Consider the following 16,730-nt stretch of genomic DNA (forward strand, 5'->3'; position numbering starts at 1 on the left):
TGGGTGTTTATATCCTCCGGGCCAACATTAGGCCATTTTTGAGAAATCTTTAACGATGTGTTTTCGATGCCACAAGCATGATAAATAACTGGAGACAAAGAATTTGTGTAGACTTACCTTTTGAATATTGTTAATATATGGATGAAGTTATTAGGAACTCAATTAAAAAATATTCGCTTGTTTTTGAATTTATTTATTTCTTGCATCCTTGCAAAATGTAATGAATGTTTTACAACGTTTATATAATTATAATGATGTAAAATAGTTGTAATAAGTACACTATTAAAATTGAATTAAGTTTTATATATTGCTTTATAGCCTAAATAGTTAATTTTTATTATTTTGTTTTTACCTATTTTTTTTAATTATATTTTGTTTTGTTTTTAGAGAGAAGACCATTTTAGGTAATTTAATTTGATGAAGAAAGTTAGATCAATGGAATTTTTTTATTACTCGCGGCACCACCCGAAAATGATTGATTACTCGATGACATTTGGAATAATTTTCATTTTTGCGAAACCTCGCGAGTAAAAACTTACGTCGTTGTTCGGACTTTGTTATTTTGACTAGTGGGTTATAGTCCTTGCCAACGGTACGAACTATAACCTTCCCACTCGTCAAAGAAAAATATGTCCAAACAAGGACGTACTCTACTAATTAGATTTCTTATATAATTATTTAAATAAAATATTTTTTTCTCTTTTTTTATTTTGATCATTAGAATAAAAAGTGGCTCGTAATGCCTAATCGTTTATTAAATAAAGGTGGTGTGAACACAAAGCTATTATCGATACAAGTAACGAAAGGGGGGTTGTTGTTTTTGCACTGAATATCAGCTCATCCTATGGTAGATTCCATTTCGTTGCATGCATCGAATAAGTTTTTTTTTTGTAATTAGGCTGAGAAAAAGAGAACTGTTCTTTTAGCATCGTACCGTTCACATTTGTGGTACTGCTGGATTTCCTTAAGATGTGATGTCGCGAAGAGCATTCAATTTGTGTACAAGCATATGTTCGGCCTGTGGATCATCACTATGAAAGTTTCGATCGATAAGTTTAAATAACAGATAGACAGAATACATCTTTTGCACAACATTATTACAAAAAAAAAACTATTTCTACTTTCTTAATCAGATGCTTCTTTAACGCCAATCATTTTCATAATTCAACAATTTAAAAATATTCTCAAGAATCGAGTTTCAGGATATTGCATTCACGTTTCACTTAAAATCGGGACACTAAGACGTTTTCAGATGCTCAGAAAAATTATGCTGTTAAGCCCATTGATAAACGTCTAGAATTTTGTCGTATTCATCCCCCAAATCCACATTAGGCTATAACAGTCGATCGTCTCAAAATCGCGCTAGTGGCACTTTGGAGAAGTTCCACATCAACAGTAAAATAATCGAAAACTAAAGGAAGCGATTTACGGTTTAATCTCAACTATTTCGAACTTATTGAGGATTTTCGTACATGTGGAACATGTGGAATATAAGTGAAATGCATGAAAACCTAAATGGACAAAGTTTATATGAAAATTAATGTGATTTTGTGGATGGGTCGACCTATCCGAAGCCTATTATCGAATTTTATTCTGTGGATATATTTACAATTAGAGCCCCAACATTTAAAATTTACGTACGGATTTATCGAAGATGTATTACGGACGAAATACCCGCGGTATGGTATTGTCGTCTTTCGATGGATAATAAGAAATACCTTGGATAAGTGGGCTGACTCCAAAAGGAGACACACACCTTTAACAAAAACTTAAGACCAGGCTCGTAGATAACCTTAAACAGACTGTATATTGAATGAAAATCTTTTACTTTATTTTTGTTGCTGATGTCGTTAGCTTATGATCATAGCCGTCTGTCAAAGGTAACTAATCGAATGAGATCACGCAATAAATTGAAAATCTTATTTATTTAGAAGGATAAAATAAAATTTGTTTTTTTTTTTTTAAATAAAAGTTGTGGGGTTTTATTAATTATAATTAGAATGACCACAAATCGGGGACAGTCTCTTTATAACAAAAACCTGTGATTACCTGAGTTGCTTATATATCCGGTTTAAATTTTATATTACTGAACTCCGTGTTTTTTCTATAATGTCATAAATCCATGTTTTCGCACATGATGTTGCAGCTAATTTTAGTTTTCTTTTTTTTATTTTCTTTTTTTTTAAATATTTTTTTATTTTAAATCTTGAAACAGTATAATATAGCGTATCGTCCGAGGCAAAACGAAAACATAAAATAAAAATTATCAGGAGCCTAAAGTCCAGTAATTCTCGCTCTATTTTCATTTTTGCGTTTCTTTAATACTTTGTCACTATTTTATAAGTGTCTTGTTAGACCGTTAGATTTTTTGAAGTTTTTATAGATTTTCTTTTGTTTGTTTTGTTTTGTTTTTTCGTAAATGTAACTTAAATAAGAAGAACTTGTTTCGTACGATAAAATTCTGGTAGTAAAAATAGAACTATTTCAAATTGAAAAACTATACAAATATAGAAGAGTTGTATTGTAGTACCGAAGTCATTTTTTTGCTTTTAAGAATCACAACATTTTTTGGAAATTTTTCATTTTTTGTTCTTTGGTTTTTATGTTTTTTTTTTCTTTCTTTTATTTTATTTTATTTATTTATCTATCAAAGTATTTCCCTATCTCCCGTTATAAATATTCATTTATTTTTCTTCCTATAAACAAATAATTTTGTTTTTCGTTTTTTTTATCATTTAAGTTTATTTTTAAATTATTTTCTATGTTCATTTCATTTGTTCAACACATAAATTTGCTAAAAAAAATCCATCTAAAACTGAAAAATAAAATTTCTTAAAATCTAAATCCATTTTCGGGTTAATTTAATTTTTTTATGTAATTTTTAAAAGGGGTGCGCCATAAGGAAGCATAATTAGAAGCATTTTTAGTTTGAGGGTTTTTTTTTGTATTATTTTTAAATTTATTTTTAGTTTTGTATCTAAGGGTTTTCATTTTTTTTGTTTATTTTTTGTGTGTGTGTGCATATGTATGAATATGTGTTACATGATATAGTATATAACTTGTGCGTGTTATATAATATACATAACGTTTCTTTTGTATATTTACACATACAGCCATTTGGTATATTATTTCTTTTTCATTTTGTTTTGTATTCATACAATAATTTTCATTTTTGTATTTATTCGCTCAAAACTAAATACTTTTGTTAAATTTTTGGTTAAAATGATTTTTTTTCTTTATTACATATTTTTTTTTTTTTGTCAACAATGCAGCGACAATAAAAATAATTTCTGACTAAATTTGTTTTAAAAGCGTACTTCTTTCATTACTTTTACGTAATGTCCTAATTTTCTAATTTTTTTTGTAACTTATTTGTTTTTTTGTTTTAAATTTTCTTTTCATTTTTTTCACTTTAATCCTAGGAAGTTGATATATTTTAGATTAAATAATTTTTTTTGTTTAATAATTGTTTAAATTCAATTTTTGGAATTTTTTTGTTTTGTTTAAAGATTCAATATAGGAAGATGTAATTGCAAGATTTAAGAAATAAATTTGTGATTCGATTTTTTTAAAACAACTGGTCATAGCTCTGGATGCGATTGATTAATACTTGCTAAAGGTACACTTTCATTGGTTGCATAGCATTGGGCTTTCGACATCCATTCCATATCTCTCATAGTTGCCTAATTGAAGTAAAATAGAAACAGAAAAAAATGGTATTTTGAGTTGTACATGGCAATTTAACTTAAAGACGTATCTTCGTGATTAGAAGCCCGAATCTCACAAATTCAAAAATCCCCGTTTCGACAGTGTTGAGGTCGAAAACGAAAACACAAAAGGTGAGCGAGCTAATACAAAAAGTGGAAAATCTGATTTCCGCATGCCGCCAAAACCCTTCCACATTTTACTAATTAATGTCTCATCAGTCAAATATCCAGTCCAAGAGAACTAGGGACTACTGATGTATACATATGCAACGATATCGTATGTGACAATACCTTTAATTATATGAAGAGACTTTTTTGAAAGAAAGTTTCCCGAGAAAAAATGGAAAGTTTTGATGAATACAAACTTAATAACGATACGTAACAATCAGATGTAAGAGTCTTTTGTCATTGAGTTTATTTCCGTAGTATACATCGGATCATTCACTGTTTTATCATACTTAAACTTTAATAGTTGGAAAATGGTTTCGTTTTACTTACCTGGTGCATTGAATACACTGCCACGACGACTAATACATGCATAATATTATGGGAATTAAGGCAAAAGTCAACGCTTCCTGGACACCATTTTTCCGGCAAATGTTCAGCACCAATTGCTCCGCCAATAATGGATACCCCGTCCTAGAATTGAGCAAGGTAAAGCAAAGTACATTTCATTAGTTTTCCTGATTTTTTATTTTCAGAACAAAACCACAACTTCTATTCTCATTTTTAAAATTTGAATGTGGTGTGGGTGGTGTGGTTAAATATCTTTCGAATTCTCCTAATTCCGAAAGGTTCAGATGATAATGCATATAGATAAATAACAACTAGAAAATCATATGGACGCCCAAGTTTTCTGGAAATGCCCATGTTGGAGCTTCACTTTTATGGGCTGGGCCTCCCACTCACCTCTAATTCAAAGTACAAAAAAATAATATCTAACTCGGCCCAAAGTTCTTCACAGACAGTTACATCATTTGATCTAAGTATTTTACGAAGATGAAAAGAAAGTCTTACAATTCAATTGTTTTAAAATGTAAGTGGTATGAGTCGACATTAGCTAGAGTTCAGTATCTCGACTCTTTTTTTTCTTATATCGTTGATTGTCTTCACAGTGCTGCGTTATCAATGTCTGCAATATTCTCCCCCTGAAGAACATGGTGAGATTAATTGACAATCTTTTTCATTCCTCTACTATTAAATATGGCCTGAAAGGTACAAAATCCATTTTCCAATTTCTATTAATCGTACCGCGCAAGGTATTCTGGAGTTAAGTTTTTGTTTGCTGACCGAGTTATCAGGGAGATAGCGATTTTCACTTTTAATTGTAAGTTGACGCAAAACTTGTTAAAACAGTTATAAAAACGTCTCCATACAAAGTATGTGTATAGTCAGAGGCAGTGAAATTTCAGCATGAATTTGCTTCAGCTGTTCTTCAGCTGATCGATACAACAATCAAAACTGTTTATACTTTTTTATACGGCTTCAAGACTACCACGCGCGTGCATGTAGCAGCTTCAATCGTATAAAAAAGAATAAACAGTTTTGATTGTTTGTGTGGATCAGCTGAAAAACAGCTGAAGCAAATTCATGCTGTAGTTTTACTACCTCCAACTTATAATTATAAGTGAAAATCGCTATTAATTAATCGTTAAGATTCAGTTAGCAACTAAAACACATGTCGGGAGATAATTCGGTTAGCAATATAACATAACACACAAATTAGAACAGTTGTTCGGAATAGTAATCTGTGAAGTAGATACGAGTGTTTAGTAGGTAGCTACGCCCATAGTATCGCGAACGTAGATTGCTGCCTGTAGAATGAATATAACATAAATTGAAATGAAATGGTCCAGCAATTACATTACACACTTGATGTGAGGTCGAAATCTGCCCCTATGCAAAATTGATTTTTTTCAGAACTTCTCATTTCCCGAACCATTCGCTTAAAAATGTTATCCTTGGTCAATCGAATAAATGTTTGTGCACTGGGCAACTGAAATACGACATATTTTGCGATGATTTTTTGTTATGAAATGTCAGTTTATTGCGAACGATATGTGCGGTAAAAAAATTCTTTACATGCTACATGCGTCGAAAACCGTACTTTTCATGTTTCAAGCACTTCTTTCGACGCCCTTAGCATGTAAAATCCATTACATACCTCGGGATAAAAAGTGAAAAGTCTCGTTTTCGTGTGTTTATTGACCTCGGCTTTGCCTCGGATCAACAAAATTCACACGAAAACTCTACTTTTATCTTTTTATCCCTAGTCATGTAAAATACTATTTCTTTATGATTTTTATCGTGCGAGAACGGTTTTGAATGAATTTTTCCATGACTATTCGATTGAACAAATTTAATAATATTATGGTGAATGTGAAGTTTGAATTTTTTCAAGTAAATTGATGTGTTTTGTCTATTTCACTTGTCCGATGCACAAAGTGTTGTTCGTACCTCGACAGTAATAGTCATTTACGTCACAAGGACTGAAGCCCGAAAGTACTTTTCGGTGTGACGTATCGAGTGTTGTAGGCCTACATTTTTACTTTCGGTTATCTTCTCAGGCCTATAATAGTATTTTTTGTACCAAGTCAGGAAATGACGATTTTTTCAGCACCAGTCCTACGGTTACGAGCGAAGCGAGAAAAAATCCATTTCCTGTCGAGGTACGAACAACGTTTTGTGACCTGACAACTGAAATAGACATGAATTTACTTGAAAAAAATCAAACTTCACATTCACCATATTAAATTTGCTCAATCATATAGTCATGGAAAAATTCATTCAAAACCGTTCTCGCACGATAAATCGTAAAGAAATGATTTTTTTTCGCACGCTATATCGTTCGGGAAAACCTGACATTTCATAACAAAAAATCATGCCAAAATATGTCGTATTTCAGTTGCCCGGTGCAGAAATGGATTTTTCATACCTAGGACCCGAAAAGTACGACTTTGTCCATCCAATATGAAAAATACTATTCGTACCACGGACTAAAAGTCTTTTTTAGCGTATTCGATTCCAAACCTCGCCTTCGGCTTTGTCTGGAAACTTCTCACACGCTAAAAAAGACTTTTAGTCCTAGGTACGAAATGTACCATTTTCTTGACTGGTGCTGAAAAAATCGTCATTTCCTGTCTTTATACGAAAAATTCTATAATAAGTACGCTATAGCTCACGTATATACATTTACATGACAGTCCACTGCAATTTGTCCGAGTGAACACGTCATATACATAAATACGAAATGGTAAAATCATATCACATGATATTCAACGAGCGTGCATAAACATCAAACATAGTTCTACTGTTATTTATTGACTTTTCACGAACAAATTAGCAAAACCCCATCAATTCGGTCTAATTTCCCTATTTAAATATTTATTGTCAATTTCATTTTTAATGTTGAATGTTGTATAACCCTATCGGTATACAAGAATTATTTTCTCTTTTTTTTCAAATTGGATCATATAAATAAATAAATAACCTGTATGCATAATACAGGGTATGGGCGATCGCTTGCATTATTTCGTTGATAATCCAAGTGATTACACTTAATTAAATGTCAATAAGATATAATTTGATTCATTGATTGCACCTAATCCATACTGAGTGCATATAATAGCCATTTACGGTACGAGCGACTAGAACTAGATTGGATTAATGCGGTATCATGTCCATTGTCTTACTGTGCATGGAATTCTTAAGTGGTCACCAGAAGACAAGAATGGGATTATGTATCAGATGACAGGTGATACCGACAATATAGCTAGAAAAGGCACAGGAAATTAAATGTTGAAGAATTCCCACTAAAACGAGTTATGCAGTTATTTTACTAATTTGAGTTCAATCTAAGCCAACGAGTCTTAAGTATGGCAATAATCTGTTATAAATATAGAATCGGGAAAACAAGCGAAATGAATTCCTTGGAAATACTTAGTTCAAATGAAGTAATAGATCCTATAGTAATATTACTGATCTGCCTGCCGTCGGTGAAATGTGTGTGTTATGTTATGCAACCTCTACATTTCCCTATAGTGCATTTTGAAACTAATTATTCTCGAAATGACCCTTCATACTCAAAATGACGTAAAAAAAAATGTCTGAATTTAAAAGTTACCATTCATGGACTAGTCGTGTGTCCATTTTCCTAATTAATTTGTAATTTGTCCTATTAAACACATAAGCTAAACATACATAATCTGAGTACACATCCATCAGGATAAAGACCGATTGAATGTCAACCGATTGCCGTATAAAATATTTACGGGAGAAAATGAAATTTGCACTGGACATAACGTTGTAACAAAGAGAAGTTAATTTTCTTGCTGCAAAATTGATTGAAATAAAGTGCTACCGTTAGCAATATTTGCAATTGCAGTTTGATTTATCGTTAATTGGACATTGATTCTTTGCAGTGGTAGCATTCATTGACTTTTGTTCTTTCTTTTAATTTTTAGCTTCTTTAAATCTACAGTTTGCATGAACAGACTTAAGACTGTTAAACAGGTAAGATCTTTCCTAAGGTATGTGCGAAATAGATGCAAGATGTGATTGAAAACGTGATAGAAAGAGGCGAAAACAGGACCAATTTTTGGAAAATTGGTTTGCTTAATTTACAAAAACAAATTTGGAAATTTGTAAGAAAATTTTGGAAAATTTTAGGTAAGTTTTAACAAATTTGCTTTAAAAAAATCCAAAAATAATCCCTGGGTGAAAATGGTCGTCGAACTTTATGAATGATACCACCAACGCAACGCAAGCATGTGCATGATTTATATTCTTAATAGAGTACTGAAACTGGACAATCATACAAACTTTGACACTGTTAAAAAGGTTGAAAAAAAAAAACCATCATACACAATAGGACATCTGTCATAGTCTCTATGACCACTCATGCTTGTAGTGCATTAAGTGAAATTTCGCTGATGCTCTTTAGCATTATAGTAAGATGTAAAACTTTTCTCGTTATGTAGAAATAATGAGGTTTTGAATTTTTCAAACTGTAAACATTATGCTTGCACTTACCTGTAAGTAGACATGCACCATTGATTCTGTATTTCCTCCAGCCAATTTAAACATTCTTAATACTACCAAATGCACTCTCATCACAAACGGAAATAGGAAGCACAGTCTCCGTTGCCAAGGAGAAGACGCTAACAATGCCTATACGTACACGAAAAGGACACATTTTTTATATCATAATTATAACACGGTCACACGTCCACGCCACACGATGTGTGTGGTAGTAAATGTGTAAAACTTTACCTTATAGAGTCCATACAAACATAGCACACAATAGCCCAAAATAAGAATTGATTTGATTCTCCAACAAAACCCCGTTGCGGTAACAAAAGTAACGGCTCCTACAATGAACCCCATTAAAATGAAGAACAAAATGCAATATTCATTGGGGCACGGTGTTATAATTACCGAAACTTTGACTCATCCATATGCCAAACATATCCAACTTGAGTAATCGATAATAAACCACTTCGCCATGGTCGAGATTCATGAATAAATGGTAAAGAAAACTTCCACACCACGGTGCCAAAGAGCCAATCAAGTGGCACCACGATAAAAATCGGAAATCGGTCCAAGGCATCAAATATGGAACTGTTGCCAAGATGTATATCACTGGTATTCCTGATTGAAAATAAACATTTCAGTTTTCGCTGTGTGTCTAGGTGTTTATGGTATGCTATGGGAAACAGTTTGATGATTTTATCATTGAATCGCTGTTATGTGTGTTATATGATCTCAGACGAGAGCACTATCTCTTAGTAAACACTTTACATAGATTGAGATAAGTTTCTGAGAATGTTTGTAAAAGTAAAGAAATTTCCGCACAGCTAAATCTGCAGTGATAATTCTGGCAGCATTTTCCAATCAACTTTTTCTGTGTTTTCAAATTCAGAGCCGACCTATATTCCAGTTATTTTGTTAATTGACAGCTTGGATCCGAAACAACTCAACAAAATTTCGGCGTGGCCTTATTCTCAAGTGCAATTAACCAAAACTACAGTTCACACATCATTTATGGTGACCACAAGCGTTATATGGTCAGTGTGTGATAAAATAGCCGAAAGAACACAATCAGCGTTGGTTGCAATTTAGTGATTTCGACCACATTATATACATTTAATTGTGTCAATCTGATGGTTACGAACGTGTTATCTGGATGATATAGCATTGTCATATTTTGTAATGTCCATAGGGTGGATGAACATAGAAAACATACATGCTGTTAATAAGGGGAAAACAGTTTCAAGTCTTTTTTAATTGAAACTCGCAACGGATTAGGTCAACCTAAAATTCCAGTCAGGCTCCTAACATTTTACAAGCTAGAAGCATTTAGCAGTCATTAACACATTCAAAATAATTGCGGCTTGTCAACTTTCGGCACCCTGGACTTTACTTAAATCGTTGTGAAATACCTCCAAATAAATTTCTAAAAATCTAGAATTCAGTTTTGGATTTTTAGAAATTTATTTGGAGGCTTCCTCGACTATTTAAATAAAGTCCAGGGTGCCGAAAGTTGGAAAGCCGCAATAAATTTCAATGTGTTAAATCTGTTACTTCACTTTTTCATCATAAAATCTTTTCCTTCATTAATTCTAACATAACTTCTGCTATATAAGTCAGCTAATTGCTTGCTTTTGTTGACGTTGTCAGTAAAACCAACATTTCCCAGTCGCTAATATGTGAATTCAATGGCAAAATTTTGTTGTCTAAGAAGACCAGATCCCTAATTCACTTAAAATCGAAGTGAATCCTTAGTTAGAACACGAGCATTTATGAGAATATGCACTCAATGCAAGTGTACCCTTTATATGGCGACTATACATATGGAATATTTGAAGATTAATATTGGACAAATTATAGAATTGAATTTTGGAACTTATCTCTTTAACCGAGTAACCCTACTCATCTGAATGGGGCCATCAATAAATATCTACAAAATAGGCATCTGTCAGTTGGTAACAAAGTGTACAAAACCCGTATGAGTAATATTTTGCTGCTGAAGCACCACCGATATATTAAGCCAGACTTAATTGGCACAACTACTGCATTTAATGGTTACTAATTAGGAGCTTAACAACTACATTGGCTCATTGAAAAATTGGATACATTTACGCTACACCATGCAGCTATCGATTACAAGCACCCTTATTCTACATGAATAGGTCAGTGTGGTGACATTCATTCCGTATACATTTATTCCTCTTTAGATGGAATAATTGTTGCGTCTAATAAGGACAAAGTTTAGAAGTTTGTGGAATTTGGTCTGACTTCATTTCGATTTGTCATTGTTGAACCGTAAAACGAATTTTTATTTTTGAATCGAAAGAATTTACTTCGAGTAACAAATTGCTTTTTGAAAGTAAAAAAAAACGCTTCATCGCTACATTTGAGATCAGGACAGATTAATCAACGAACGTTGTGGCTGACAAACGCAGCACCAGATTGTTAATAATGTAAAAAAAAATCCAAAAACGAATAATGATATACTGTCTGAATACACCATATAGATATACTTAATGTATTATCGTCATACGGACGACGCTTTAGTATGGTGGGGTGGTTTAATAATATTATCCCATAATTTTCAAACAAATTTTCCCTTTAACTGAAAATGTAATAAGAAACTTTAGCCACCTTTATAATGTAATTGAAAATGATTGCTTTTCGGTTATCGGTAATTGCTTTTATTTAATTATTTTTTATTTATCAGCGCCTCTCTCTTTCTCTGCCTCTCACTGTCCCTCTCAGTCAACATATTTTATAAATAAGTTTATCAACATTAATTATTGATACTGTTTATTGAGTACACATTCGTATCCATCACTCCTCCGCAACTGGTGAATGTCGTTTATAAAAATAGGATTTTTTTATATTGGGGATGGTAAATGTTACAAATTTGACCAGTTTTTGTACTTTTCAGATTGGTTTCATTGGAATCGTTTGGAACAAACAGATTGTAGGGCAACCATTTCTTCTTTTGATTTTTCTTTTAAACGATAAATCACTTACAATACTAAAAAGCGGAATTCTTTCCGACCCGTGGTAGTTTGGGTCTATAATTAACAAGTCTATTTTTATGCATCTTCTTTTCACCGGAAACCTGGTTAATATTTTGTTCGCAATAAACTGTTGCTCTGAATCCGCATTTTTTTTTTCAATTAAAAGAACACTATTTAGGTCTTCCCAGTCACGCGGTATTTACGTATTTATACAGAGAGAACTGGTCTATGTAGTATATCATTAAGTTTGTTCACAATTCCAGGCTAACGAACCGTGCATTCAGTTTCGCGAAATTACTTCTGCAAAATTATTTTTTCGCTTACAGCTAAGGAAGTTGCACAAAGAATTCAAAGTTTCATCATTTTCTCGGAGAGTTTCCATTCTCCTATTATGTTGGAAACATCCGCCAACGTTAGGTCCAATTTTTTTTTCTACGACATACCTACCCTGTCAGACTCTGGCCGTTTTGTGTTAATAATAGAAAATCTGCCTACACGAACGTACAATATCGACAAAGGTAATAAAAATGTTATTTCAAAATTCTCTTACAAGTGGAACGTCATTGAAAAATACTTATTCCGAGATTTATTCAGATTATGGTCGAATAGAACGCCATTGAATATACTTGACGGTGGAGCAATTGAAGTCTCAAATTGAATACTTCAAATAAGTTGAAGGATATTGAAATGTTGAAAAAATATTGTGTTCAACAAGTTTTTTTTTGTGTGGTTGTGGTTGATGGATGTCCGTAATTTCTGAATTGATCGACCGCTTTTCCTGCATCTACTTTTACCTGTGTCCTAAAAATACGTACTTCAGCATCTCCCTAAATAACAGCAAATTGATAGTTATAGTCATCTGTTATCGACAGTGCCGATAAACATATAAGAACTGTAGCAGCTACGGTGTAGCTAGTGGCTAGTGTTCTCTTAGAACAAAATGCAAGATCTCATATATTGCCTAGTGTTTGATATTAAATCTTGAACAGAATAATTCACAAATTTAATGATTACATGGTCATGCTCTTGCTGGAAAAGTGAAAGGTTCATCCGATTAAAAAATAAAATTTTCAAAAATTTTGTAATGAAGGCGTTTTATTATCATTTGAAGTTTTTTTTTAACGGATCCCCGAGGTGTTATTCTGAAAACACACGAAACATCGAAAACTTGTTTACGACCAAATTTTCCTTTGATCTTCGAAGCTTAACGAAAAAATAAATAAGATCGTAAAACGTCGTGACTTATTTTTGGCTAATACATTCGATAAAACGTTTTTCTCAGTGTGACGCTTTATTTTTGACCAAATGTTGAAAGCACGTTTTCGATGCTTCGTGTCTTGAGTATTAGCGTGTCGGATCACTTCGCAAGCTTTCAACTTCGGTTTGGGGACATTTGGTTTTGTTATAAGGAACATCTAGCTTGACGAAAATACACAAATTTCGTCAAGTTGAATTTTCTTGTAAAAATACCGAGTGAAATTTACTGTTACGCGAAATTTCGACTGATTGAGAACCGTAATCGTTTTGTCTGTCCAATTTACTCAAGTTATTTGAAGTTGATGGAATATATAATCTGAAGGAAATTCTTGTTGGTGTGGAAATAGAATTGCAAAGGACCACTTAAGGGAAGGTTTTTGAAGGAATTAGTTTGATCCGGAGGCATGGGATATGGGTATGGAATATTTTATATTTCCGCGCCAGTCCCAACATTTCCTTATTATTACTTCCCGTATGTCATTCTATCGATCTTAGCACAAATTTCTCGTTTATTTTCCAATTTGCACAAAAATAGACTAGACAGTTATTGACGTTTGCTTCGAACCTGCCAGTGAAACATTATACAAAAAACAGAATATCCGAAATAATGACACGTAACCACCCACATTTTTGGGATGTGACCATCGTCAATATTTCATTTGCTAAAAATCATTATGGATCGTTCGCTCATAATTACTTATAATGAATGTGAATTTAAATGATTAGCATCAGCCCAACCAGTCCAATATACAATTCGATTTATTCGAATGGAATGAAAAAAAAAAGGTTGAAATTGGAATTTCTAATAACATCAACTCCGCATACTCACCGTGCGTTAAAATATTCACCGTTTCGTTGTGATAGTAAAACAGGCTGTTCAAGCATCCCCTGAAATTCGTTAATGGACGATATCCAGTGTGAACGTACGGATTGAACTGTAGATGACGCGGCATGTCTTTCCATTGGAGCAAATCAACGGACGTGGACTTGGTGAATTGATCGATCTTATTGCCATCCATTTCGATGTGATTGGCTTTGTCATCCGAACCAACTATCAATTCATTATTTTCGATCATTTTTCGTGTAGATCACTTCCTTATTTATCACACACGCACTCTTTAATTTCGTCTGCCGATTTATGAATTGTTATTATGACTGTTTTTGCTACCTTTCAAGCATTTTTGTTGCTATACTTTCTTCAATGGTTGAGACGTACTGTGGGTTTTGTTTTTTTTTTTCTTTTTTTTAGAGAAAAAGTAGATGGAAAACCGTTGAATTACAAAATAATTTATTTTTACAGTTTTTTTTTCTTCAATTAAGCGAAGTGTAAATCAATGTGGATTTATTGCAATGTGCACAGAAAAAAGAAGAAAAACAACAAACAAACACAGAAAATACAAAAATCACTTCTAAGATCCACACGTACTACTCGTACCACGGTATAAACATTTAATGAATAGTGTACAAGTGCTTGCAGCTACTTAAATAATACACTACCTTCTTCCAAATTAAAGCGATCTAATTTATTGTCAATTGCGAAGAATCCTTACAAGTCTTTCCAAATGAAAATAAAAACGAACTCAAGGATTTTATGGGTTTATTTTTTTGATATTGAATGTAAGTATATTTGTGTACATATAAATTTCGAGAAATTCGTACGATTTATTATATCCCTAATTTGTCGCAGTGCAGCGGATGGGTAATGCATTTTTACTGCACATGTTACACCTAGAATAGTGCTTTACGTTGCCTATATATATATTATGTACCTATGTACACACAGTAGTTTTACTAGACTGCACTGCACGTACATTATATTCGACTACAGTTTCTTGTTGTTGTTGCCCCTCGGCGCTGATAAAATGCTTTTAACATGAACATGAAAGAATAAAAGAAGAAGAAAAAAAACTAAAGAAACACAATCAATCCACACAATCCATCCGACAAGCCAATTTTCGATGTACACATTTTACTGTAAAAGGTTACAAAATCAATAACAGAAGCGAGTAAAGATCAATTATCTTTAAGTTGTACTTTGTGTGTTATTTTGCTGTCCGTTCGACTATATGTTCATTGTAATTTTAAACTGCGAATTTGTTTTTAATGTCGTTCGATTGTTCATTTAAAATACACAAAGTGGTTCACCGATCTATATATCCGAACCTGACATTATAAAAATACACCACTGACTGAAAATAGTTGTTCAATCCCATCGGTTCCACCTTTAGCGTAAATGGCGCAAAATAAAAGAAAAACTATAAATATATATGGGGACACCGTATAATGTGGCTTGTAAAGTGGTTTCCCAATTCCAAAAATACACAAACGTGCTAAGCACATTTATTGATCTTTCCGAAAAAGACTAAACACAAATTCATACAAAAAAAAAAAGTTTTTTTTTTTCTTTTTGGCAAGCGAAAAAGAAAATTTGTTTTTGCCCGAGAGCAAAATGTTATTTGCTTTTTTGTGTATAACCGAAAAACACGCATTCCGGAATGGATTGACTAAACAAAATATTAATAAAAGGAGAGAGAGTTGTTCCATATTAATGTAGTTTCGTAAATATAACATTTCGGAATATTATTTTGCCTATTTTTATGCATAATAAAATACACCACACGTAAAATTATTATTTAACAAAAATAAAAATTCGGTGTGTAAGAGTCTAAACGATTACACACATCAACACCTCATAAAAGTTAGCAAAAAATGTGGTTTATTCTGCTAATATAATAAACATAAATAAAGTCATCGAGAATCCATTCGAAATAATTGATATGGAGAAACAAGCTAAAGAAAACTCTGCAATATCTGCAAAGCGTATTCGACTGAAAAAGAAATCACGCCTCAAGATCGCGTTACACAACTTTCTAATAAAACATCCCTCCTCTCTCTCTCGGTGACTACACAGTTCGAAAAGGTATACAGCACATATAAAACAGAAAAGGTGACATGTTCGTACTGGCAAAAAAAGAGGGACAATTTTCACACAATCACTATGAGAATAACTTTTTTTTTACATTTCGATTCGCTCACATTTTTTTCGGATCACAAATTTCACGAAATTGATGAGAAAAACCCAATTTTTCTATTTTTATAATTCAAACAATTTCCATCCACTGTACACGGGAAAATGAATATACATTTCAATGAAACCTTTAAAACTATCGAACTTTTTGTGCAATATTTCTGTTTCTCTTTTTTTTTTGTTTAACCAAAGCCCATTAAAATGAAATCATTTTTCCTTTACCCCCTAAACAAATCGCGAAACTTGTTTGTGGCCGGATCGAGCAATTTTGTTGGACTGAATATGTAAAGGAAAAGATTTTCCAATTTTCCTCCGACTTATAATTCTGCGTTCTATAAAACTTGTAATGTGTTCATGCTTACACACGGAAATATCCGAACCAGACGAACGGTTTTTCCGCTAAATGCTATATGCTCTGTGTTGGCTATGCTCTGTGTGACTATGCTCCCATATAACGATTATACGAAGAAGAAAACAAAAAGCAGCATAATATACACGAACGTGAGGGGAATGTTTGCTCTGTTTATGAATGGATTTTGAGAAAATGTTCGATGTAGAGAAATACAGGCATCAATAGTGGGTATGCGTAATATTTTATACTTTTTGTTGGAAAAGTTTGGCTGATGATATGACAGATTGAATATGGCACACTGGCTTAATGGACAAATTATGTTTTCGTGATAATGTTTATCTATTGGTGTTATAGAAACA

General features: G+C 32.7%; 1 protein-coding gene across 5 annotated transcripts; it reads right to left on the reverse strand.

The window, feature by feature from the left end:
* Positions 1–707: 707 nt before the first annotated feature.
* Positions 708–16,356, reverse strand: LOC119082597 (progestin and adipoQ receptor family member 4). Of its 5 annotated transcripts, none has more exons than XM_037192150.1 (8): positions 16,242–16,356; positions 14,418–14,419; positions 13,821–14,206; positions 9,144–9,356; positions 8,979–9,076; positions 8,739–8,876; positions 4,206–4,346; positions 708–3,683 (listed from the first exon to the last, which is right to left on the reverse strand). In XM_037192150.1, the coding sequence occupies exons 3-8, from the start codon at positions 14,065–14,067 to the stop codon at positions 3,582–3,584; spliced, it is 939 nt and encodes a 312-aa protein (XP_037048045.1). In that variant the 5' UTR covers positions 14,068–14,206; positions 14,418–14,419; positions 16,242–16,356; the 3' UTR covers positions 708–3,581. The 5 variants fall into 5 exon arrangements, with proteins under 5 accessions (XP_037048045.1, XP_037048064.1, XP_037048068.1 ...); XM_037192169.1 differs by having other exon boundaries at positions 16,028–16,313; XM_037192173.1 differs by lacking the exon at positions 14,418–14,419 and having other exon boundaries at positions 16,242–16,302.
* Between the last annotated feature and the right edge of the window lie 374 nt (positions 16,357–16,730).

Source organism: Bradysia coprophila, chromosome X, assembly GCF_014529535.1.
Source record: "Bradysia coprophila strain Holo2 chromosome X, BU_Bcop_v1, whole genome shotgun sequence".
Lineage (NCBI taxonomy): Eukaryota > Metazoa > Arthropoda > Insecta > Diptera > Sciaridae > Bradysia > Bradysia coprophila.

Excerpts from the sequence above, each read along its gene's own strand:
- LOC119082597 (XM_037192150.1), bottom strand. The coding sequence starts at position 14,067 with ATGATCGAAAATAATGAATTGATAGTTGGTTCGGATGACAAAGCCAAT. Across the intron at positions 9,357-13,820 it reads GGTGAATATTTTAACGCACG|GAATACCAGTGATATACATC; the intron begins GTGAGTATGCGG and ends ATTTTCAATCAG. Across the intron at positions 4,347-8,738 it reads TGGTGCATGTCTACTTACAG|GACGGGGTATCCATTATTGG; the intron begins GTAAGTGCAAGC and ends GCTCAATTCTAG.